Consider the following 25,772-nt stretch of genomic DNA (forward strand, 5'->3'; position numbering starts at 1 on the left):
AGCACGATCAATAATACAAATATCATTTTATTTGAAATCCCCTGCATAGATTTAAAGGAGAACATGTGCACTTAGACCCTCTGGGGTTTATCAAATTTTTTTATCTTCTTTGATTATAGTGTATGCCAGGCTACTGAACCTATTTCCTTAACAATGTACAACCACAGATCTTTCAAGAGGATGGAGAGATTATGGGGGTAAAAATATGTCTAATAGATTATCTAATAGGAATGCTTAATACATGCAGCTAGGGTGGTGTATATGCTAAATAAGCACATGGGAGATAAAATGTAGGCTCAAAGTAGCAACTTACACAATGGCTGACTATTGTGTGAAAGAGACGCTGCATCTTTTTCACACTTGAGTCACAATATCACAAATGAAGATTCCAATATTACTTCCATCTTTGCAAAATACAGAAACCAGAGCTTGGATACCACACTTGGCCTGATGCCCAATGGGCTAGAAAAGAAGGCCATGGCAAAGGGTGGAGACCAGCAAGGAGATCTTCCAGATAGGTTTCCATACAGACATAACCAGCAGGCACTTCAAACTACCACCACCCACTCAACACCCACTCAACACCAAAAGAACAGCTTTCAGCATCCATCTAGTGAAAATATAGGGATCAGTTCCAGGTTTATTCTAGTAAACAAAGTAGCAGCTGTACAACCAGGACCTGCTTCATATTTACCCCATATAATACAATTTGTTATGTATATAAACATGTTTGCTCAGTACATGGTGATGTTTGAAAGAGAATACAGTGATGATAGTTCAGTACAATGAGACACGTGTAAAAAAAAAAGAAAAAAAAAAAAAAGTATTACAGGATAATTAATAGTGGTTTGCCTTTTTTTCAGAATAGTAGTATAAGTGAACACAATCTCAAAGTAAACTCATTCAAATAAACTATACTATAAGCCATCACCAATAGAAATATGGCACAAAATTATATTGTCTATACAAGAAATATGAGGTACACCCATACTGTATATGTGTAACAGTAATATTAGGGTGCGTTTAGTGCTTTACAATTTTCCTTCATCTGATTAGGCTCTGTAAACCCAATCACATCACATTTAAATGGCAGGCAGAGTCCTCCTTTGATGCTGTGTAAGCTCTGGGTGCCAAATGTCCACAATAAATATTAACCGATAGGAGTCAGCATCTTGCCACACTTCATGTTCAAAAGAGTCATCAAAAATCAGCACTTTCCCTTCTGTCCAGCTCCTGAAAAATAAGAACACCATGTGAAAACATTTTTGTAAAGTTTGTTCGACACATACGCTGTGGAAACTACCAAAGCTGATTTCACTGTGTATGTTTTCCTCTACAACTAGTAGATACAGACTGGTGTGCTGGTTTCCCTCATTTAACATGGGGAAACCATGATGAAACTCATAGTACAGCATGTGATTATCATAGGGGACAATTTGTGTGTGTATATATATATATATATATATATATATATATATATATATATATATATATATATATATATATATATATATACACATACATACACACACACACACATACATACATACATATATATATATATACGCTCACACAGTGCTCAGCAAAAATGGGTACGCCCCTTTTGAAAAGTAAGATTTTAACAAACAAGAACAATTTCCCAAATTTTGACAAAACTGAGTGTTATAGAACATTTGTTTAGCTCATTACATGAAAGTAAGGTTAATAATATAACTTAGATTACAAAATATTCAGTTTTACTCAAATTAGTTGATGCAAAAATGAATACATCCCCCCAACAAAAACTACCACATCTAGTGTTTTGTATGACTTCCATGATTTGTAAGGACAACACTAAGGGGTTGATTTACTAAAGGCAAATCCACTTTGCACTGAAAGTGCACTTGGAAGAGCAGTCACTGTAGATCTGAGGGTGACATGCAAGGAAAATAAAAAACAGCATTTTTGCTTGTACACGATTGAATGATAAAATCAGCAGAGCTTCCACTCAGATCTACAGCGACTGTACTTCCAAGTGCACTTGCAGTGCAAAGTGGATTTGCCTTTAGTAAATCAACCCCTAAGTCTTCTAGACATAGAATGAACAAGTTGGCGACATATTGCAACACCTATCTTTTTCTGTTCTTCAAGAACGCCCGCTTTTAGAGCCTGGATGCTGGATGGAGACTAATGCTCAAATTGTCTCTTCAGAATTCCCCATAGATGTTCAGTTGGGTTTCAGATCAGGAGACATACTTGGCCACTGAATCACTTTCACCCTGTTCTTCAGAAATGCAACAGTAGCCTTAGATGTGTGTTGTGAATTATTGTCATGTTGGAAAAGTGCACAATGGCCAGGGGCACTGAGTGATGATGGCATCTTCTCTTTCAATATAGAGCAGTACATCTATGAATTCATGATACCATCAATGACATGAAGCTCCCTGACACCAGCAGCATTCATGCAGCCCCACAGAAGGACACTGCCACCACCTAGGGTGACCACATTTCCAAATGGCCATTCAGGGACACCCCCCCCCCCCCGCACCCGCCCAAAAAGATGGTTTTTGATACTTTTTTGGCCAATTTTTGGGGAAAAAAAGCAAACAGTGGTAACCAGTTTAGACAGGTGGTATGCAATGTGTAGAGGGGGACATGTAGGAAGAACAGAGGGGGACATGGAGGAAGAACGGAGGGGGACACGGAGGAAGAACGGAGGGGGATAGCAGAACAGAGGGGGACACGGAGGAAGAACAGAGGGGGACATGGAGGAAGAACGGAGGGGGACAGCAGCAGATCAGAGGGGGACACGGAGGAAGAACAGAGGGGGACACGGAGGAAGAATGGAGGGGGACAGCAGCAGAACAGAGGGGGACACGGAGGAAGAACGGAGGAGGACACGGAGGAAGAACGGAGGGTGACACGGAGGAAGAGCGGAGGGGGACACGGAGGAAGAACAGAGGGGGACACGGAGGAAGAACGGAGGGGGACAGCAGCAGAACGGAGGGGGGCTCGGAGGAAGAATAGATGGGGAAACGGAGGAAGAACAGATGGGGAAACGGAGGAAGAACAGAGGGGGACACGGAGGAAGAACAGAGGGGGACACGGAGGAAGAACAGAGGGGGACACGGAGGAAGAACAGAGGGGGACACGGAGGAAGAACAGAGGGGGACACGGAGGAAGAACAGAGGGGGACACGAAGGAAGAATGGAGGGGGACAGCAGCAGAACAGAGGGGGGCATGGAGGAAGAACAGAGGGGGACACTGGGGAAGAACAGAAGGGGACACGGAGGAAGAACAGAGGGGGACACGGAGGAAGAACGGAGGGGGACACGGAGGAAGAACGGAGGGGGACACGGAGGAAGAACGGAGGGGGACACGGAGGAAGAACAGAGGGGGACACGGAGGAAGAACAGAGGGGGACACAGAGGAAGAACAGAGGGGGACACGGAGGAAGAACAGAGGGGGACGCGGAGGAAGAACGGAGGGGTACAGCAGCAGAACGGAGGGGGACGTGGAGGAAGAACGGAGGGGGACGTGGAGGAAGAACGGAGGGGGACGTGGAGGAAGAACGGAGGGGGACACGGAGAAAGAACGGAGGGGGACACAGAGGAAGAACGGAGGGGGACACAGAGGAAGAACGGAGGGGGACACGGAGGAAGAACGGAGAGGGACACGGAGGAAGAACGGAGGGGGACACGGAGGAAGAACGGAGGGGGACACGGAGGAAGAACGGAGGGGGACACGGAGGAAGAACGGAGGGGGACAGCAGCAGAACAGAGGGGGACACGGAGGAAGAACAGAGGGGAACATGGAGGAAGAACGGAGGGGGACAGCAGCAGAACAGGGGGGGATGCGGAGGAAGAACGGAGGGGGACACGGAGGAAGAACAGAGGGGGACACGGAGGAAGAACAGAGGGGGACACGGAGGAAGAACGGAGGGGACACAGAGGAAGAACGGAGGGGGACACGGAGGAAGAACGGAGGGGGACACGGAGGAAGAACGGAGGGGGACACGGAGGAAGAACGGAGGGGGACACGGAGGAAGAACGGAGGGGGACACGGAGGAAGAATGGAAGGGGACACGGAGGAAGAACGGAAGGGGACACGGAGGAAGAACGGAGGGGGACACGGAGGAAGAACGTAAGGGGACACGGAGGAAGAACAGAGAGGGACGCGGAGGAAGAACAGAGGGGGACGCGGAGGAAGAACAGAGGGGGACGCGGAGGAAGAACAGAGGGGGACGCGGAGGAAGAACAGAGGGGGACGCGGAGGAAGAACGGAGGGGGACAGCAGCAGAACAGAGGGGGGCGTGGAGGAAGAACGGAGGGGGACACGAAGGAAGAATGGAGGGGGACAGCAGTAGAACAGAGGTGGATTTGGAGGAAGAACGGAGGGGGACAGCAGCAGAACAGAGGGGGAACACGGAGGAAGAACGGAGGGGGACACGGAGGAAGAACGGAGGGGGACACGGAGGAAGAACAGAGGGGGACGCGGAGGAAGAACAGAGGGGGACGCGGAGGAGGAACGGAGGGGGACAGCAGCAGAACAGAGGGGGACGTGGAGGAAGAACGGAGGGGGACAGCAGCAGAACAGAGGGGGACGTGGAGGAAGAATGGAGGGGGACAGCAGCATAACAGAGGGGGACGCGGAGGAAGAACGGAGGGGGACAGCAGCAGAACAGAGGGGGACGTGGAGGAAGAACGGAGGGGGACAGCAGCATAACAGAGGGGGACGCGGAGGAAGAACGGAGGGGGACAGCAGCAGAACAGAGGGGGACGCGGAGGAAGAACGGAGTGGGACACGGAGGAAGAACAGAGGGGGACACGGAGGAAGAACAGAGGGGGACACGGAGGAAGAACAGAGGGGGACACGGAGGAAGAACAGAGGGGGACACGGAGGAAGAACAGAGGGGGACACGGAGGAAGAACAGAGGGGGACACGGAGGAAGAACAGAGGGGGACGTGGAGGAGGAATGGAGGGGGACAGCAGCAGAACAGAGGGGGACGTGGAGGAAGAACGGAGGGGGACAGCAGCAGAACAGAGGGGGACGTGGAGGAAGAATGGAGGGGGACAGCAGCATAACAGAGGGGGACGCGTAGGAAGAACGGAGGGGGACAGCAGCAGAACAGAGGGGGATGTGGAGGAAGAACGGAGGGGGACAGCAGCATAACAGAGGGGGACGCGGAGGAAGAACGGAGGGGGACAGCAGCAGAACAGAGGGGGACGCGGAGGAAGAATGGAGGGGGACACGGAGGAAGAACAGAGGGGGACACGGAGGAAGAACAGAGGGGGACACGGAGGAAGAACGGAGGGGGACACGGAGGAAGAACGGAGGGGGACAGCAGCAGAACGGAGGGGGGCACGGAGGAAGAACAGAGGGGGACAGCAGCAGAACAGAGGGGGACACAGAGGAAGAATGGAGGGGGACAGCAGCAGAAAGAATGGAGGGGGACAGCAGCAGAAAGAATGGAGGGGGAGGGGGACAGCAGCAGAATAGTACACTAACCTAGACTCCTGGACGTTTGTCAATCTCTGTTAAATCACTGCAGGCAAACTTGGGGACCTCGTGGGCGGGAGGAGCCTGAACTCTGGAGGAGGACTCTGAGACAAGGAGACTCAAGCTGGCTGGCTGCTCAGGAGACAAATTTAAGTGTGGCGCTCTATCCCTGTGTCGTCAGTAGCGTAACTCTGGCTGGGGTATGTACGTACTGTGCGGGCGGCCCGCAGGGAGGAGGGAGGGTGCACTGCCCACACTGACTGCCAGTGCCAGACCAGTTCCTGTCAGCCCGCCCCTCAGGCCTCAGCTGACATCACTGGTTGCTAGACGCGGGGCGGACCCTAGCCTAGCAACCAGACTGCCAGCCTATGACGAATCATCCTCCTGTGCTGTGACCGTGAGATGCAAGTGAGTGAAGTGAGTGTGACTGTGGCGGCGCCGCAAGGGAAAACAGGCAAAGTCGCGGAGCGGACTGATCTGGTGGTCACTGTTTTTTTTTCTTTCCGGGACACTGTATTGTCCCGGAATGAAGGTGCCCGGGTCACGGGACAAAAATGTAAAATTAGGGACAATCCCGGGCAATCCGGGACATGTGGGCACCCTACCACCACCATGTCTTACTGTAGGCACCCGTGTCAACGAAAACATTTGTCATAATTTTCGTCAGTGGCATTTTTACGGTGACGAAAACTAAACGAAAAAAAGTACAGCACATTTTCGTCCTTTGACAAAAACTATGACGAAAATCCATTCTGTTTTTGTTGCAAAACGGAAAAGAAACTATAATGTGAAGGAAGGGAAGTTTACTCTTAGAACTTTCGATTTCCATGGAGCTCTGCCTGATTCCTCTGGATGGAGCCCTGTATTTGGAGATAGGAGGCTGTCAGTAGACTCTGCACTGTGCAGAAAGGTTAGACTAACAATGCCTGCTATCTGCAGTATGAAGGGGGATGGTGGGGGCTGGTCTGTGTGTAGTTAACCCTCTCACACACTGTCACACACTCACACTTCATACAAATATACAGAGGCCCCCTGAAGGAGACCTGCTCCTTGTTAATAAGCTTCACAGCTTGTTCACTATGGGAGAGCAGTATACTGTCTGATCTGTGCAAGATTAACTCTTTTGCTGCCAGAGCTGTTTTTGCCAAAAAAAAATCTATTTAGACCTGAAGATTACATAAACCCCCCATCATTATATATTAAAGCAGACAAGTTCATGTAGATGTGCACTACATGGTGGCATCATCATGCAAATAGTTTTTATTTTAACGTTACACTTCTGTCAAAAAAGCAATATTCTTGTAACGAAACTTGATTTACCTTAAAGACCTTATATAATGACTAAATCTGTGGCACATTCAAACCTTAATACCATATATAATAACTAGGGATGAGCTAATCACTCCCCCCCCCCCCCCCCCCCCCCGGTTCGGTTAGCAGCAGAACATGTGAACAGGCAAAAAATTTGTTTGAACGCACGAACACCGTTAAAGTCTATGGGACACATACGTGAAAAATCAAAAGTGCTAATTTTAAGGGTTAATATGCAATTTATTTTCATAAAAAGTGTTTGGGGACCTGGGTCCTGCCCCAAGAGACATGTATCAATGCAAAAAAAGTTTAAAAAACTGACGTTTTTTCAGGAGCAGTGATTTTAAGAATGTTTAAAGTGAAACAATAAATTGAAATAATCCTTTAAATTTCGTACCTGTGGGGGTGTCTATAGTATGTAAAGTGGCACATTTTTCCCATGTTTACAACAGTCCCTGCACAAAATGACATTTCTAAAGAAAAAAAAGTCATTTAAAACTACTCGCGGCTAAATTTTTCATAATGAATGAATACATTTTTCATAATGAATTGCCGGGTCTCGGCAATACAGATAAAAGTCATTGAAAGAAAAAATGCTTTTTTTTTTCTTTTTCAGTCCGTCGGTGGAGGAGAAGATGAGGAATGGACTTCGTGGGACATTTTTATTTATGTATTTTTAATAAATGACTTGTCGCAAGTCGTGTCTTGTCATTTTTACCATTTTGACACTTTTTTTGTGAAATGGTAGGGGTACATTTGTAACCCGTTACCATTTCAAACAGGGGGGGAGGCCAGGATCTGGGGCTTCCCTTGTTAAAAGGGGCTTACAGATTCAGATAAGCTCCCCACCCGCAGACCCCCACAACCACCAGGGATGAGGGATGGATGGGGATGAGGCCCCCAAAGCACCCTCCCCATGTTGAGGGCATGTGGCCTGGTATGGTTCAGGAGGGGGGGCGCTCTCTCGCCCCCCCTCTTTTCCTGTGGCCTGACAGGTTGCGTGCTCGGGTCTGGTATGGATTTTTGGGGGGACCCCCACGCCATTTTTATTTTGGCCCGGGGTTCCCTTAAAATCCATACCAGACCTGAAGGGACTGAAAGTCACTAGCTTTCTGCTCACAGAGCTGTGAAAACTGAGTGATTGGCTGTGTTTGATCGTTCGGTTCTCAGTGTTAGAGGAACAGAGGGACCGATGCTGCATCCACCTAGGTAAGTACGAATCAAAAAAAACAAAAAACACATACTTCTCTTTTAGTTAGAAGAATTGACATAGTTAGACAGATTGAAAATAGTCACAAAAAACCTCAAAGCATGATCCAATTTGCTACAGTAGGGGCAAGAAATTCCTTCCTGATCCCCCGAGAGACAATTGGATATTCCCTGGATCAGCTTGACCTATAAATGTTAGTACCCAGTTATATTATATACATTTAGAGAAGAATCAAGGCCTTCTTAAAGCAATTTACTGAGCTGGACAGAACCACCTCTGGAGGGTGTATATCCCACATTTTCACAGCTCTCACTGTGAAGAAACCTTTACGTATTTGGAGATGAAATCTCTTTTCCTCTAGGCGTAAAGAGTGCACCCACAAAGTTCACTATATGGACCCTTTATGTATTTGTACATGTTGATCATATCCCCCCTTAATCTCCTCTTCTCAAGAGAGAATACATTTAAAGTGGACCTTTACCCTTCCAAGGACAATCCTGCCTCTCCACCTCCTTTTTTTTTATGTAAAGACCTCCCCAATGCATGTCACTCACCTTAGTTGATGTACATCACATATCCCAGGAGGCATGACTTTTCATTCAAGAGAAGGAGGAGCGGGTGGCCTATTGGTGTGTCATTGAGAGGCCCGTCCACTGAACCCAGAAGAGCTGGCAGGCCTCTCAATGACGCCTGAGCAAACATTGTAGTGCAGTACGGAGCTGTGGCTGGGCATGAGATGATCTCAGTGGGTCAACGCTGCATCCACTGGATTGGTGAGCCTCTGAAATGTTCATATACCACCATCAGGTAAGCAGGGCAAAAAAAAAAAGAGGTTAACCAGAGTTCCTCTTTAAGATGATATCTGTTCCCAAACTCCATGACACAGCTGAATGTCTACCAAAGCTCAATTGTTCATGCTAAATTCTTTTTGCAATGACCTGTTCTTAACTGACAACACAAAACAGGTGATTTTTAAATTAAAACATGGCACTTACAAGTATAAGGCATGAGAATATAACAATATACTCTTACCTAGTGTCATTGGCACATCTTATTTTACAACCAGTCTTTGGTATAACCAATCCTAAGTGCATCCGCAGTCTGCAGTTTGTTGGCCCTGTGTGGGGCCACACATGAGTTCCAGGGTGCATGACAGAGTATTTGATCTAAGCACAAAGATAACAGTTTAGGAAATGTGATATCATGAATACTATCAATGGCCTCCTGGCTAGGACACAGCATACTGTGCTTCTAATGTGATGATCAGATCTCTACATATAAAGGCATTTGGAGTTCTGAAGTGCCCATCATTAATAAATGCTTAAGTGGAATAAAACTATGATCTGAACCAAGCATGTGTTGCAAAACTTAGTACTCTACGCTACTCTATATATTCTCTTAGCTCCAAAACATACATATTACATTAATGATGGTTTATATGCGTTCTAACACTCAATAAAATCTGCCATTACTCTGGGATCCTAGTAGTTACACTATTATGGTAGAACTTACCAAATTATGTGGTTTCTACTATAATGTATTACAATCCTGAACCACTAGAGACCCCCAAACACACTAACTGGGGCTATTACCCCCATCTGTTGGGTTTATAGAAAAAGACTGATTAACTGTACCTGCCCCCTGCGGCATCCAGTGGATTCAGGAAATCTTTCTAGTAAAGCACATGTCCTAGGTGCAGAGTTACAGGATTTCTCATTTTTACGACCTGAAGAAAAGACAAAATGTTCAAGAATGAAAGAATCTGTTCATAGCTGCACTTGTCACACATCACGTCATCCAGACCATGTTAATTTCAATTCAGCAACATTCAGAATGACATGAACAAATATGTCTACGTTCAGGTAGGTCAGGTTCAAAATCCATCTTCCTTCATTAGGATTTTGCAAAATAACATCTAATGAACAACTGTTTATCAAACATGCTGTCATGTGTTGGCATCTGTAATCAAACTACCACCTCCATTACCCTACTTGTTGTCTAAAAATCTGGTTTAGATGCTGAACATCTACATATTTAAGACTTAGAGGTTTGTGTAGCCAATTGAATAATTACATGGCCGTTTTTTCCCAGCAGGTGAATGGAAAACTTAAAGGAAACCTGCATGGACAACAAATCTGAAGCATCTGAATTCTGAAAGCAAATCTTTCAGGTGGATGAAGTTATCCAAGTTGCCAAAGATTCTACTCTATAAATTATTTTTATTATACAGGATCTATATAGCTATATAACAGTTTACAATATAAAGGGGGACGGTATAATTATAACACATAGTTCAATACAGAAGGAATAGGAGGGCCCTGCTCGTGTAGCTTACAATCGAAAGGAAGGAGGAGGTGGCAGTAAAAGGTAATAGCTGCAGTGGGTGATCCGATGGAGGTGACTCAAGTACAGTTTTTTAGATTTAGGTGGGGTAAGCTTTCATGAAGAAATAAGTGTTTAAGGACTGCCTAAAGGCAGACAGGGTTTGGAGCTGCCCATGCATGCTGAAGTAGGGAGCTCCATAGGAAGGGAGAGGCTCTGGAAAAGTCCAGGAGGCGAGTATTATTATATTATATATATATTTATAGTATATATCTTTTTATTCCGGGTGGTCCCAGAGACTGTATGAAATGGCAGACTCCAGTCTGGACAAGCTCCCCTACCTCCTCACCCACTCCCCACCGCCTGCGTCTGTATTAGCAACAGAAACATTTCCATTGTCAAGAATGTGGCACAGTGCTAATCTTCCAGCTGGGATATTGATATTTACATGCAGGGTGCTCTGGCTTGGAGGCTCCTTGGGTGCCCTGCTGACTAAAATGCCACCACCTTTAAGTGCCTGTTTTTAGGTTTAATAAGTTTATCTAACTAACAGGTAGACATTGTTGCATTTAACATTCTCTTTTCTCAAGTAAGATCTCAAATTTGAAGCTCATGGCTGTGCTCCCACACTGCAGACCAAAAAGTATCACTTTTTTGTTCCTCTGTTTTTTCCAAAAAGTGAAATAAATGTAGATCCAGAATAGTAAGGCTTAGTAGGCCGGTGCTTTTGGGAACTCAAATGGAGATATATCATCTCCTGAAAATCCAACAGCTAAAAGAAATCTGTGGGTTGTCAAGTATGATACCATCCACTCAGTTAAGATATACAGTATCTTACAAAAGTGAGTACACCCCTCACTTTTTTTGTAAATATTTTATTATCATGTGACAACACTGAAGAAATGACACTTTGCTACAATGTAAAGTAGTGAGTGTACAGCTTGTATAACAGTGTAAATTTTCTGTCCCCTCAAAATACCTCAACACACATTAATGTCTAAACCACTGGCAACAAAAGTGAGTACACCCCTAAGTGAAAATGTCCAAACTGGGCCCAATTAGCCATTTTCCCTCCCCGGTGTCATACGACTCGTTAGTGTTACAAGGTCTCAGGTGTGACTGGGGAGCAGGTGTGTTAAATTTGGTGTTATCGCTCTCACTCTCTTATACTGGTCACTGGAAGTTTAACATGGCACCTCATTGCAAAGAACTCTGAGGATCTGAAAAAAAAATGATTGCTTTAACCACTTCCCAACCAGCGCACGACGATGTACGTCGACAGAATGGCACGGGCAGGCATATTGGCGTACATGTACGTCCAATATTCGTTGCCGCCGTGCCATCGGGAGCGCGCCGCCCGCGGCACGCTCCCGCGCTGGTCGGGACCCCCGTGAGTCCGGTCGCGGGACCCGCGGACTCGATCGCCGCGGGCATCCCCGCGATCGTCTCACGGAGCGGCCGAATGGAGGAAATGCTGTATAAACAACATTTTTCCATTCTGCCTAGCAACTAGTGACGCTGATCTCTGCTCCATGTGATTGGAGCAGAGATCAGTGTACACTAAATGAAAGCCCAACCCCCCCACAGTTAGTAACACACTCCTAGGAACACTTAACCCCTACACTGCCACCCACTGGTTAACCCTTTCACTGCCAGTGTCATTTACACAGGAATCACTGCATTTATATAGCAGTGATTACTGTATAAATGACAATGGTCCCAAAAATGTGTCAAAAATGTCCGATGGGTCCCCCTCAATGTCGCAGTCACAATAAAAATCGCAGATCGCCGCCATTACTAGTAAAAAAAAATAATAAAAAATTATTAATAAAAATTCTATAAAACTATCCCTATTTTGTAAACGCTATAACTTTTGCGCAAACCAATCAATAATCGCTTATTGCGATTTTTTTAACCAAAAATATGTAGAAGAATACGTATCGGCCTAAACTGAGGGAAAAAAATGTTTTTTTATATATTTTTGGGGGATATTTATTATTACAAAAAGTAAAAAATAATGCGTTTTTTTCAAAATGATCGCTCTATTTTTGTTTATAGCGCAAAAAATAAAAACCGCAGGGGTGATCAAATACCACCAAAAGAAAGCTCTATTTGTGGGAAAAAAAGGACGTTAATTTTGTTTGGGAGCCACGTCGCACGACTGCGCAATTGTCAGTTAAAGCGACGCAGTGCCGAATCGCAAAAAGTGGTCTGGTCTTTGACCAGCAAATTGGTCCGGTCAGAAAGTGGTTAAATAAAGATGGCCTAGGCTTTAAAAAGATTGCCAAGACCCTGAAACTGAGCTGCAGGACAGTGGCTAAGACCATACAGAGGTTTAACAGGACAAGTTCCACTCAGAACAGGCCTGGCCATGGTTGACCAAAGAAGTTGAGTGCATGTGCTCAGCATCATATCCAGAGGTTGTCTTTGGGAAATAGACATATGAGTGCTGCCAGCATTGCTGCAGAGGTTGAAGTGGTGGAGCGCACACCATATGCCACACACTGCATCAAATTGGTCTGCAAGATTGTCCTCCCAGATGGAAGCCTCTTCTAAAGATGATACACAAGAAAGCCCGCAAACAGTTTGCTGAAGACAAGCAGACTAAGGATGTGGATCCCGATTGAAAAAGTCACCTGTGATGAAATGCATCTGGGAGGGCACGTATTGACGTCACCACGTTGCTTTGAGGGAGAACATGCTCCTGTGTTTGCTTGCCGGTATTTGTTTATATACGTAAAATTTTATCTACTAACATGTAAGTGCAATACCATTTTTTTAATACATTTTTGAGATTGTATCACGCTATGGTCAGTTTTTCTTTCTTCTGAGCCCATCCTGAGCATATCACTGAAGTACGGCTATGGACCCTATGAGATGCCTAGGGTGATTTTAAGCTATGAGGTCCAGTCCCTGTATGTTCCCAGTGATCAACAGGGCAAGCTAAAGGCCGTGGTTGGGTTACAGCCAATAGCCCTTTGTGCTTGCCATCTGGTAAGCAGGCTTATGATATGGTGGTCGGCACTCTCTTTTGTGTGTGGAGTCACTGTGGTGTCATTAAAGGGGGACTGGTGTTTTATATGGACTATTAGTTTATTCCAATATCAATATTATTATTAATTTTTTTTAAAGATATTTTTTATTAGGTTTAAGAAAAACCAACAAACAAAGAAACACAAACACACAAAAAAAAACAGCAATAACACCAGACAACCTGGTCATACAGAGGTATGTAACATTAGGCAATATGCACAAGCATAGAAAATGAGACAGATATCCGTGCAAAAGGTATAAAATAGGCACAATGGTAAGAGGTACAGGTATGCTACCAGGGAATAGTAATAGCGGAGAACTAAACATTAGAGATCTCTGGGGCACAGCCCATCAATGGACAATCAGGGGTAGTACAATCAGTACTGGGAGAGGGTTAGCGGACTGGCCAACCATCTACCCCAAATTTTGTGAAAAGTTTTGTTCCGTTTCCGGAGTTCAAAATTAAATTTGTACAGTGGGATAGAGTCATTAATACGTTTTAGCCAGAGGGATTTCAGCGAGGTTTGTGCACCCTTCCAGGACAGCAGGTTAGTTTTTTTTTTTACATAAAAATAGAGTATGTGGCGCAGTCTCTTGGCATGGACGATATGGGTAAGTCACTAAAAATGGCTAATAGGCATTTCTTGGGGTGAATTATATTTGGGAGGACTAACGCTGACGAAATGAAAGCACCCACTTCCTCCCAGAAATTCCGGACTATCTGGCATGACCAGAAGCAATGTAGGAAATTAGCCTCTTGACCACAGCCACGGAAACAGGCAGCCGAGGGCAAGAGACCCATCTTGTGCAACCTAGCCGGGGTGAGTTGAGTCTGATAGTAAGTGGAGACTAGTTTAGTGGGATCTGGTTGTCTGAGTAGTTTTTCCAACTGTGGCAGGTCGTGGAATCATCCAGGGAGCCAAACTGGGCATGGATAGCATGCCTAAGCTGGTAGTAATAAAATAGGTACGATCTTGGTAGGTCAAAGTCTAAACGTAGCTGAGAGAAAGTTTTAAAGCCCTGGGCATTGTACAGGTGGTATAAATATTTAACCCCTTTGGAGTACCAGCGATTGGGGTCAGAAAGGGAGTACAATTCCTGCAGATTGGGGTTAAGCCACCGGGGGTTGTTGGGGGACTTCAGCCAAGTATGTTTGGATATCTTTGTGACAATATAGTGGAATGATGAAAGGGAAGTATCAAGTACAGAGGTTCCGGGGCGGTCAGGGACCCGGCCTCTGTAGATGATATTATGTAGGGTTTCCAGGAAAGATGCGATGGCCCCCTCCGTGGAGGTACAGGCATTAGCCGGGACCGGGCACAGCCAGTCGTGGATGTGTACCAGCTGGGCTGCCAAATAATATAGGAAAAAGTTGGGAAATGCCAAGCCCGCCAAATATGCTGGCAAACGTAGTGTTTCAAGTGCCATCCTGGGGGAACCACCCTTCCACAGGAAAGAAGTGCATATCGTGTCTATATGTTTAAAAATAGATTTAGGTATTTTGTATGGGGAATTAGCAAGGATATAGAGTAATCTTGGTAAATATATCATTTTAAGAACATTGGCCCTTCCCATGAGGTCTAGAGGCAGATCCATCCACTGCTTGGTCTGCTTCTGAAGGCGGACCAAGAGAGCATCAAAGTTGTTGTTAACATATGAAGATACAGGGGTCTGCACCAGAACCCCAAGGTACCTAAAGGAGGACACCACCTGAAGCTTGGAATCAGGGCGGATCTGGGGGGGGCACAGTCACATCCAAAGGGAAAAGGCTGGACTTATCCCAATTTACCCGGAAGCCAGAAGTTTCCAAAGGTAGTGACCTCCACTAACAGGACCCGCAGTGACTCATTGGTGTCAGCTACATACATCAATGTGTCATCAGCATACAATGAAATGTGTTCCTCTATATTAGCAATTGGGAGTCCTTTAATTGAGAGGGAGGAGCCGAATGCGAACTGCAATCGGTTCCATGGCCAGGGCAAACAAGAGGGGTGACAACAGGCACCCCTGTCGAGTGCCCCTAGTGACTGGAAAGGGGTCGGTGATAAAGGAATTGACTCGAACCCAAGCTATTGGGGAGGTGTAAAGGAGATTTATCCATGCTACAACATGGGGGCCAAAGCTATACATTTGTAATACCCAAAAAAGGTATGGCCATTCCACACTGTCGAATGCCTTGCAAGTGTCCAAATACACAATGGCACGAGCAGGAAGACAGTCATGTGGATATTGCAGGTTGTGAAACAGCCTGCGAATATTCATCCTGGTGGACCTGCCGGGAATAAAGCCCCCTTGGACACTGTTGACCAGGGACACAACTACGTTGTTCAAATGATTAGCTAGTACTTTGGCCATAATCTTAACGTCCACATTAATAAGCGAAATTGGACAGTAAGATCCGCATTTGAGTGGGTCCTTACGGGGTTTCAATATAAGTATGATCAGAGTCTACCACATTGTTGGGGGGAGGACTCCAAAATCTAGGGCTTTGTTATAGGGTCCACAGAAGAAAAGGGCACAAAGGGTCTTTAAATTGTGTATACCATTACGTTGGGAAACCGTCTAGGCCAGGAGTCGTATGTGCAGGCATTTGTGAAATGGCCGCACCAATCTCCTCGACGGAGACAGGTGCCTCCAGCATATCACGCCCCTCACTCGATAAGGGGGGGAGAGATATGTCAGCCAAGTAGTTATTCATTTCAGATTCATCATAGTCAACCCTAGATGTGTACAGGTCTTTGTAAAAGCATAAGAATGAGTCTAAGATATCCCCTGGGTTATCACTAATGGTGCCTTGGGCAGTACTGATACATAGGATGGAAAATGGGAGAATGGTCAGGTCTAGTCAGATATGCCAAGAGATGTCTGACTTTATTACCACGTTCAAATGATTTCTGAGAAGCATGCAGCAAGTGTTTTTATGTTAGATCCAGCAGACGGAGTTCATACTCCCTACGGCTCTGTAACCATGCCTCCCTCATGTCAGAGGCAGGGCTAGAGGCATAAGAAGATTCTGCATGTGCCATAACAGTCTCAAGCTCATCAGAGTTGTCTTGAATGTGTCCCATTCAGTGGAGGGATTCACCTTTCCCAGGTTGTCCCTCCAGTAATTAGTGATGCCCGTCCTGCATTCTCCCTGTACTATCTCATCCTCCAACCAGTAGAAGTACAGGCGCCCAACGGCAGGCCGCGAACCTGGGAGGAGGAGGTGGTCCACAGAGAGAGGGGCATGATCAGAAACCCCCCTGGGCAGATATGAAATGGCAGAGACAACAGGGAGGGTCTCAGCTGGGGAAAGCGCTATATCTAGCCCTGACATGGTGTGTAATGACTCCGAATGGCAGGAAAAGTGCCGCACATCCGGATGTTTCCAGCGCCATATTTCTATAAGGCCATGAACCTGAACCTAGTCTACAAAGGAGAGAAAGGGCCTACCTCCACCCCCCAGGCAGTCCATTTCTGGATCTAAAATAGCATTAAAGTCCACCACATAAAGTAGGGTGTATGGGGATCTAGTCAGCAGCTGAAGTGACAATTTGGAGAGCACTTCCACTGAGAATGGGGGGGGGGGGGGATATATATGTTTACCTGAGTAAAAGTCACACTGGAAATCTGTAAAGTAAGAACAATAAACCGCCCAGGGGTCAGTTTTAACTTTTATCATCTCAGCTGGAAGAGATTTGGTCAGTAGGATAGAAACCCCCCTGGAATAATTAGTTTGAGTGGCATGGTAGGAGTTAGACAACCATGGGCGTTTTAAGGCCCTCGTTTTGGAGTCTGTAAGGTGAGTCTCTTGGAGACACTTTTTCAACACAGAGAAAAGCAGAGATCTTTTCTGGGTTTGCCCCCCTCCCCGCTCGGCCATCTCAAGCAAGCTTTGGATCCCAAACCAAAAGACCGTCCTGACCGTAAAACAAGTGGAGGTAAAAAAAAAAAAACTGTTCCGTGGCCACGCAACTAGCTGGTGAGAGAGTAGTGTGGAATCTGGTAGGGCTCTAAACCGGTGGTAAAAAGGTATATAAGCATGCCCTGGTGTAGAATGCATGGCCTTGTTAGCTGTGAGGGGGTGCAGGATCTGGTGGCTTCCACTCCAGACAGAGCAGGATGGCAAACAGAGCAGGTGAAGGATAAAGTCTAGAAATTGAGGCCTGGAGGGATGGATAAGTAAATCACAGTATCCGTAGGCAGTAGGTTAGGAGTATCACCCGGAAAAGGGGACAAGGTGTCGTGAACGACAGACACTGTAGATTACAGTAAAGGCACAGGATACACACAGGGATGCACAGGGGTCCAGTAGTAAGGCAGCTGGCAGCTGGTGTCCTAGATCAGTGGCATCGGCAGTTCCTTCTGAGTCTGTGAGCTGCGCCATAGTGGTCATTCAGCCATGCCATTGCCTCCTTGGGGCTGGTGTAGAAGTGAGCCTTACCATCATGGATGATGCACAGTTTGGCAGGGAAGAGCATGGCATAGGACAGGCCTTCTGTGCGCAAGCGAGATTTCACTGCTGAGGAGGAGATTTTCTGGTGTTGAACTTCAGCAGAAAAGTCAGGATAGATGGAGATATTGTTACCATTGTATTTAAGCGGGCCTTTTTCTTGCGCGAGGTGCAGAATGGCAACTTTATCCTGGAAAATGAGGATGCGTGCAATAATGGAGCGCGGTGGGCCACGATCTGGAGGGGGGCGAGGAGGGGTGCGGTGTGCGCGCTCTATAACATGGGAGAATGAGGGCGCACCTGTACCAAAAAGTTCCCGCAGCCAAGAATAAAGAAATTTTTCAGGATGGGGGCCCTCCGCGCGTTCGGGAACCCTACAAATCTGAGATTGTTCTGAGAACGATTTTCCAAATCGTCGATTTTGGCGTGGAGTGCCGCCATCTCGCTAGTAGTATTATGCATAGTAACTGACAGGGGAGTCACAGTGTCCTCCAGGGTACTAATTCTTCCGCGTCTCTGGTTCTATCACAGAGGTTCTGGACATCTTGTTTTAATAATGAAAAGTCCATGCAGATAAAGGCTATCTGAGTAGAGAGAGGGGCCTTGCAATCCTGAATAGCCAGCATAATGGCAGACAGTGTAGGCTCAGCTGGGAGAGAATCCACAGCCTGGCTACTCTCATCAATAGGGATGAGCTGAGTGTTCGAGTCAAACACTGGCTGTTAGCCCGTTCGGCGAAACCAGAACATTATGGGCCGTTCGTGCCAAATTCAAGTGGCGCTCATGGCCCATAATGCACTGCGGCATCGCAGTACATTGCCGGCTGATGATTGGCCAAGCATACGCTATGACCTGCATGCTTGGCCAATCACAGCGCTGTCAGCGAAGAGAGCCATAATTGGTTTAGTACACGCCCAACACTATATAAGGCCATCTGTGCGGCGGCCTTACACAGTGTGTTGCGGCTCATAGAGAGAGATAGAAGGAGAGACAGTGTGTTTATTTCCGCTGAAGCTATTGCAATTACAGTCGGTGTATTGTGCCCTCTGCACAGTGTACACCTGAAGCTACCCCAATTGCTGGTGTTGTTCTGGTCCTATACCATAGGCAGCTGCCGCAGTTACAGTCGGTGTATTGTGCCCCCTGCACAGTGTACACCTGAAGCTATCCCAATTGCTGGTGTTGTTCTGGTCCTATACCACAAGCAGCTGCGGCAGTTACAGTCGGTGTATTGTGCCCCCCGCACAGTGTACACCTGAAGTTACCCCAATTGTTGGTGTTGTTCTGGTCCTATACCACAGGCAGCTGCAGCAGTTACAGTCGGTGTATTGTGCCCCCTGCACAGTGTACACCTGAAGCTACCCCAATTGCTGGTGTTGTTCTGGTCCTATACCACAGGCAGCTGCAGCAGTTACAGTCGGTGTATTGTGCCCCCTGCACATTGTACACCTGAAGCTACCCCAATTGCTGGTGTTGTTCTGGTCCTATACCACAGGCAGCTGCAGTAGTTACAGTCGGTGTATTGTTCCACCTGCACAGTGTACACCTGAGGCTACCCCAATTGCTTGTGTTGTTCTGGTCCTATACCACAGGCAGCTCCAGCAGTTACAGTTGGTGTATTGTGCCACCTGCACAGTGTACACCTGAAGCTACCCAATTGCTGGTGTTCTTCAGATCCTATACCACAGGCAGGCAGCTGCAGTGTGCACCTAAAGCTACCCCGATTGGTGGTGTTCTGCTAAACCTATACCGCAGGCAGCTCCAGTATTTACATTCGGTGTACTGTGTCATCTGCACAGTGTGCACCTAAAGCTACCCCAATTTCTGGTGTTCTGCTAAACCTATACCGCAGGCAGCTCCAGTATTTACATTCGGTGCACTGTGTCATCTACACAGTGTGCACCTAAAGCTACCCCGATTGCTGGTGTTTTGTTAATCCTATACTGCAGGCAGCTCCAGTAATTACAGTCGGTGTACTGTGTCATCTGCACAGTGTACAACTAAAGCTACCCCAATTTCTGGTGTTCTGCTAATCCTATACCGCAGGCTGCTCCAGTAATTACAGTCGGTGTATTGTGTCATCTGCACAGTGTGCACCTAAAGCTACCCCAATTGCTGGTGATCTGCTGATCCTATACTGAAGGCAGCTCCAGTAATTACAGTTGGTGTATTGTGTCATCTGCGCAGTGTGCACCTAAAGCCACCCCAATTTCTGGTGTTCTGCTGATCCTATACCGCAGGCAGCTCCAGTAATTACAGTTGGTGTATTGTGTCGTCTGCACAGTGTGCACCTACAGCTACCCCGATTGGTGGTGTTCTGCTAAACCTATACCGCAGGCAGCTCCAGTATTTACATTCGGTGTACTGTGTCATCTGCACAGTGTGCACCTAAAGCTACCCCAATTTCTGGTGTTCTGCTAAACCTATACCGCAGGCAGCTCCAGTATTTACATTTGGTGTACTGTGTCATCTACACAGTGTGCACCTAAAGCTACACCAATTTCTGGTGTTTTGTTAATCCTATACTGCATGCAGCTCCAGTAATTACAGTCGGTGTACTGTGTCATCTGCACAGTGTGCACCTAAAGCTACCCCGATTGCAGGTGTTCTGCTGATCCTATACCGCAGGCAGCTCCAGTAATTACAGTCGGTGTACTGTGTCATCTGCACAGTGTACAACTAAAGCTACCCCAATTGCTGGTGTTCTGCTAATCCTATACCGCAGGCTGCTCCAGTAATTACAGTCGGTGTATTGTGTCATCTGCACAGTGTGCACCTAAAGCTACCCCAATTGTTGGTGATCTGCTGATCCTATACTGAAGGCAGCTCCAGTAACTACAGTTGGTGTATTGTGTCATCTGCGCAGTGTGCACCTAAAGCCACCCCAATTTCTGGTGTTCTGCTGATCCTATACCGCAGGCAGCTCCAGTAATTACAGTTGGTGTATTGTGTCAGCTGCACAGTGTGCACCTAAAGCTACCCCAATTGCTGGTGTTCTTCAGATCCTAAACCACAGGCAGGCAGCTGCAGTAATTACAGTCGGTGTACTGTGTCATCTGCTCAGTGTGCACCTAAAGCTACCCCAATTGCTGGTGTTCTCATCCCCTGCAGGCCATTAGTATGTCTGGAAGGCCAACAAGGAGAGGCAGGCAGTCATGAGCCAATAAAAGAGGGCAAGCAGGCTCTGTGTCGAGAGGCAACAGTACTGGTCGTGGACGCGGTGCAGCCTCATCAGCACGTGGCCATGGGACACGCTTGTCCTTATTTTCGGCAGCTGGACGTGCTGAGCCGCAACATGCCGAAGACTTGGTAGAGTGGATGACCAAGCCCTCCTCATCCTCTCTCACCCAGGCTCAGGGTACTGGCAAAGCAGCTGCCAACGCGGCCTCTTCCCTCATCTCAATGGCATCAGTCACTCCTTCCCTAGACCCACCATGTCCTCCGACTAGTCCCCTGAACTGTTTGAGCACAGTTCTGGGTACATGCGCCAGGAGGATGCCCAGCGTTTTGAAGGCTCTGATGATTATACCCAGCTAGAGGAAGGCAGTAGCGTGAGCCCAGAGAGAGGGGATGCCCAAGAAGGACAGCAATCTGGCAGTCATGTTCCACCAGCTGCAGCATACTGCCAGGTTTGCTCCAGTGATGAGGAGGGAGAGGATGATGAGGTCACTGACTCCACATAGGTGCCTGATAGGAGAGAGGAGGAGGAGGAGGCACATCTCCAACGAGGCAAGATGCGCTCCAGGGGCCAGCTTAAGGGCAGCACACCGACTAAATAACACCGCAGAGCTCCGCCTGTGGAAGGCGCTGCCTCTGCGCATTATTCCAAAAGTTCTTTGGTGTGGGCCTTTTTTGAGACGAGTGCATCAGATCGCTGCTATTTGCAACATATGTCTCAAGCGTATCTCGCGTGGCCAAAACATCAGCCGCTTGGGCACCACATGCTTTACCAGACATATGTTGACCTGCCATGCAGTTCGTTGGCAAGCGTACCTTAAAGACCCACACCAAAGCACAAAGCGGACCTCTCCTTGCTCCTCCGATTGTACCAGGCAAATTTCCCTGCCCCAGCTGCTGGACTGTCGAAAGAAGTTAACTCCCAGCCACCCACATGCCCAGCAGTTGAATGCTAGCTTGGCTAAATTTCTAGCACTTCAACTGCTGCCTTTTCAGTTGGTAGACTCGGCCCCCTTTCCGCGAGTTTGTGCAATGTGCGGTTCCTCAGTGGCAGGTTCCCAAATTACACTTTTTCTCACGGAAGGCGATTCCAGCTCTCTACCGGCATGTGGAAGGCAATGTCTATGCCCCACTGGACAGAGCGATCAGCGGTAAGGTGCATATTACCGCTGACTCATGGTCCAGCAGGCATGGACAGGGACGTTGCCTATCTTTCAAGGCGCATTGGGTGACTCTTCTGGCAGCTGGGAAGGATGTAGGACAAGGTGCAGTAGTGTTGGGGGTTGTTCCACCACTATGCCTCCAAAATGCTACTACTGGTTGTGACACACCTCTCTCCTCCACCCCCTCCTCTTCTTCCTCCATGGCCTCTTCCTGTGCTTTGTCCTCGGAACCGGCGGTGCTCCGTAGGCGTTCAAGGGGCTACGCAAATACGCAGGCAAAAATATGCCATGCCGTGCTTGCGCTGGTAAGGAAGAGGAGGACTTCCTTGCCTCTCAAGGCCTCCTTTATCCAGACAGTGTTCCTGCTGGCCGGCCGATCACACAAGAAGAGGAGGATTGTGTCAGCATGGAGATGGAGCCTGGCACTCAGCATCAGCAGCAGTCTTTTAGGGATGATTTACAGTCCCAAGAAACCCGTGGACTTGTACGTGGCTGGGAGGAGGTGGCTGCGCATCATGTCGTCCTTAGTGACAAAGAGGACTCCAGACCGAATACCTCAGCTAACCTGATCCTGCAAAGCCTGCGGAAGGATCCTCGTATTCAGCGGATCAAGGAGAGGGATCATTACTGGCTGGCAACTCTTGATCCACGGTACAAGGGTAAGGTTGTGGACCTTATCTTGCCGTCACAGAGGGAGCAGAGGATGAGACATCTTCGGGAGGCCCTGCAGAAAGGTCTGTGTAATGTGTTCCCAGAGCATGGGAGGTTACAAATTCCTGGTCCTGGACAACGTGTTGCTGAGGCTTCGGTCAGTCACAGAAGGAGCGGTGGAGAAGGTGGCCGTCTGACCCATGCATTCAGACAATTTTTTAATCCGCAGCCCCAAGGTATAAAGGCACGCAGTGACGCCATCACGTTGTAGAAGGGGAGGACGGGTCTCCGAATGCCGGCCGGCTTTTTATGTTTTACTCTGCATGCTGTATCTGAACCGATGCCCATGTAAGTGCATTATCTAAGTTTTTAATAAAATTACCAAACGGTGTTATACTATGCTGGTTTCCTTTTCTTTTCTGGAGCCATTGATAGCACGTTTTGGGATCGCTGAATGAGTTACATATATATGTGAATGCTGCCTTTTACTGCGGTTAGCTGATCCATTATAAGGAGGAGCATATTGAGGATACTGAGGATTTGCATACAACGCTTTAATTAAGCTTCCATCTGGTAAGCGCACTCACTTTCTGGTGACGGGCACTTGTGCGCATTTTTGTGTGTGTAACCACCGTGGTGTTCTCGTAAAGGATCGCAACTGTGGATTGTCTATGGACTTTTTATGAATTTTGCTTGTTTTCTTCCTCTTTAATTAAGAAATCACATTAATTGTCATTTTTTTCATTTAATGTATAGTGAATGTGATAATTATTTATAACCTTAAAATTGTTTACATTTTTTGGGTAGCTAGGCATAGACCATTTTCCCTGTTGGCGCAGTTTTTCGAATTTTCTTATAGCCCCAAGGTATGATCGGTTCCAGCAACCATCGCCAGCGTCTGATTTACATGGTGCAGGAATATCTAGGGGCAAGATCAAGACTTAGACACTTTTCCCACTGAAAATCCTCTGGGTTACTGGGTCTTGAGGATGGATCACTGGCCAGAGTTTGCACAGTATGCAATTGAGCTACTGGCCTGTCCTGCATCCAGCATTCTTTCGGAACACACATTCAGTGCTACTGGAGGCTTTGTAACCAATCACAGGGTGCGCCTGTCCACCGACTCGATTGATGAATCAGTCTTGGATCACCACCAGCTACCAAGCACCTGAAGCTGATGTAACTGAATATTTTTTTTTTTAAATGTCACATCCCTTCAAGGCTGCCCATGCTGATGCTGAGTGAATATCCTGTTATGCTGACTGACTATCCTCTTCCTCCTCAATGATCCTGCTGATAGCTTGGAAGACCATTTTTGGTTCTGGGCGAAGCCACCAGTGGCTAAGGCCCAATTTTTCAGCCCCTGTTTAAGAGGGGCATGTAATTACAATTGTTGATGCAATACTTTGCAGCAGGGCTCATTCCTGCACTCAAACTAGAGTATCTGTGAGGGGTTGCAGTGTCGTGGCACCAGCACCAGTGCCTAAGGCCCAATTTTTCAGCCCCCATTTAACAGGGACGTGTAATTACAATTTTTGATGCAATATTTTGCAGGAGTGTTCATTGCTGCGCTCCAACTATAGTATCTGTGAGAGGTTGCAGTGCCGTGGCACCAGTGCCTAAGGCCCAATTTCTCAGCCCCTGTTTAACAGGGGCGTGTAATTACAATTTTTGATGCAATACTTTGCAGCAGGGCTTATTCCTGCGCTCCAACTAGAGTATCTGTGAGGGGTTGCAGTGTCGTAGCACCAGCACCAATGGCTAAGGCCCAATTTTTCAGCCCCTGTTTAACAGGTGCATGTAATTACAATTCTTGATATAATATTTCACAGCAGGGCCCGTTCCAGCTCCCACCGAGAGTAACTGTGAGGACTTACAGTGTTGTGGCACCAGCACCACCACCACCAAAGGCCCAATTTTTATACCACTGTTTAACAATGGCATGTATTTACAATTCTTGATATAATAGTTCACAGCAGGGCGCTCCAGCGCCCACCAAGAGTCACTTTGAGGGCTTACAGTATTAACTTGTGGCGACACCAACACCTTAGGCCCACATTTCTGCAGAGCATATAAGGCAGGCCCCTTCTTTCAAACATCCAACTTACAAACATCTCCTACTTGCAAACGGATGGAGACAACAGGAAGTGAGATAAAATCTACCCCTAGGAAGGGAAATTCTCTCCTGTAAGAGCTGATATGGGAAAAAATGTGTCTCCTCTCCACTGATGCTTTATCCCAATCCTTGTTTTACTAAAAACCCCAAATTTTCTAAAAAACATTGGCCATTGGGACAGAAAGTGAGGTGAAATCCTCTGAAGAGGTGCACAGATGGAAAAAAAAAGGTTATAGGGGTGATAACCCTTCCCTATGTTTTCAAAAAAAGCTTAAAAATAGATTTTTTGACTGGAGCTACACTTTAAAAATGTACCAGTTCAAAATTACAAACAGATTCTACTTAACAACAAACCTACACAGTCCCTGTCTTGTTTGCACCGCCTGTATACTGCTGTTCTGGGTATATAGGGCCTGGGGGGCCCCACGGCCTTCCTTGTATTAATTTGGGTACGGGGTTCCCCTTAATATCCGTCCAAGACCCAAAGGGGCTGGTAATGGGCATGGGGGGCTACCCATGCCATTTTTCTCAATGATTTTCATCCATATTGCCGGAACCAGATATTGCATTAAAACCGCAAGCAGTTTTAAATTACTTTTTTTTTCTGTTAAAAAATGTCATTTTGTGCAGGGACTGTTCTAAACAGAGGAAACACGTGTCACAGGCATACTATAGACACTCCCCAGGCACGATATTTAAAGGAATATTATATTATATATATATAATATTATTATTATAACTTATATTATTATTATTATAAGTTATTATAACTTCTTTTCCACTTTAAGCGTCATTAAAATCAGTGCTCCCGAAAAAAAAATTTTTTTTTGCATTGATACATGTCCCCTGGGGCAGGAGCCGGGTCCCTAAACCCT

At 46.8% G+C, this 25,772-nt stretch overlaps 1 protein-coding gene across 9 annotated transcripts in view; it reads right to left on the minus strand.

Annotated features, from left to right (window-relative positions):
• Nucleotides 1–611: 611 nt before the first annotated feature.
• Nucleotides 612–25,772, minus strand: part of ASPH (aspartate beta-hydroxylase) — a 334,747-nt gene continuing 309,586 nt past the window's right edge. For all 9 annotated transcript variants that reach the window (XM_077492760.1, XM_077492758.1, XM_077492757.1 and 6 more), the window contains 3 exons: nt 9,635–9,726; nt 9,033–9,166; nt 612–1,233 (listed from right to left, as the gene is read on the minus strand). In XM_077492760.1, coding sequence (XP_077348886.1) covers nt 1,083–1,233; nt 9,033–9,166; nt 9,635–9,726 — 377 coding nt within the window. In that variant the 3' untranslated portion in view covers nt 612–1,082. The remainder of the gene's footprint in view (nt 1,234–9,032; nt 9,167–9,634; nt 9,727–25,772) is intronic.

This window comes from Lithobates pipiens, unplaced genomic scaffold, assembly GCF_037356315.1.
Source record: "Lithobates pipiens isolate NorthernLeopardFrog02 unplaced genomic scaffold, aLitPip1_a1.2 Scaffold_19, whole genome shotgun sequence".
NCBI classification, from domain to species: Eukaryota; Metazoa; Chordata; class Amphibia; order Anura; family Ranidae; genus Lithobates; species Lithobates pipiens.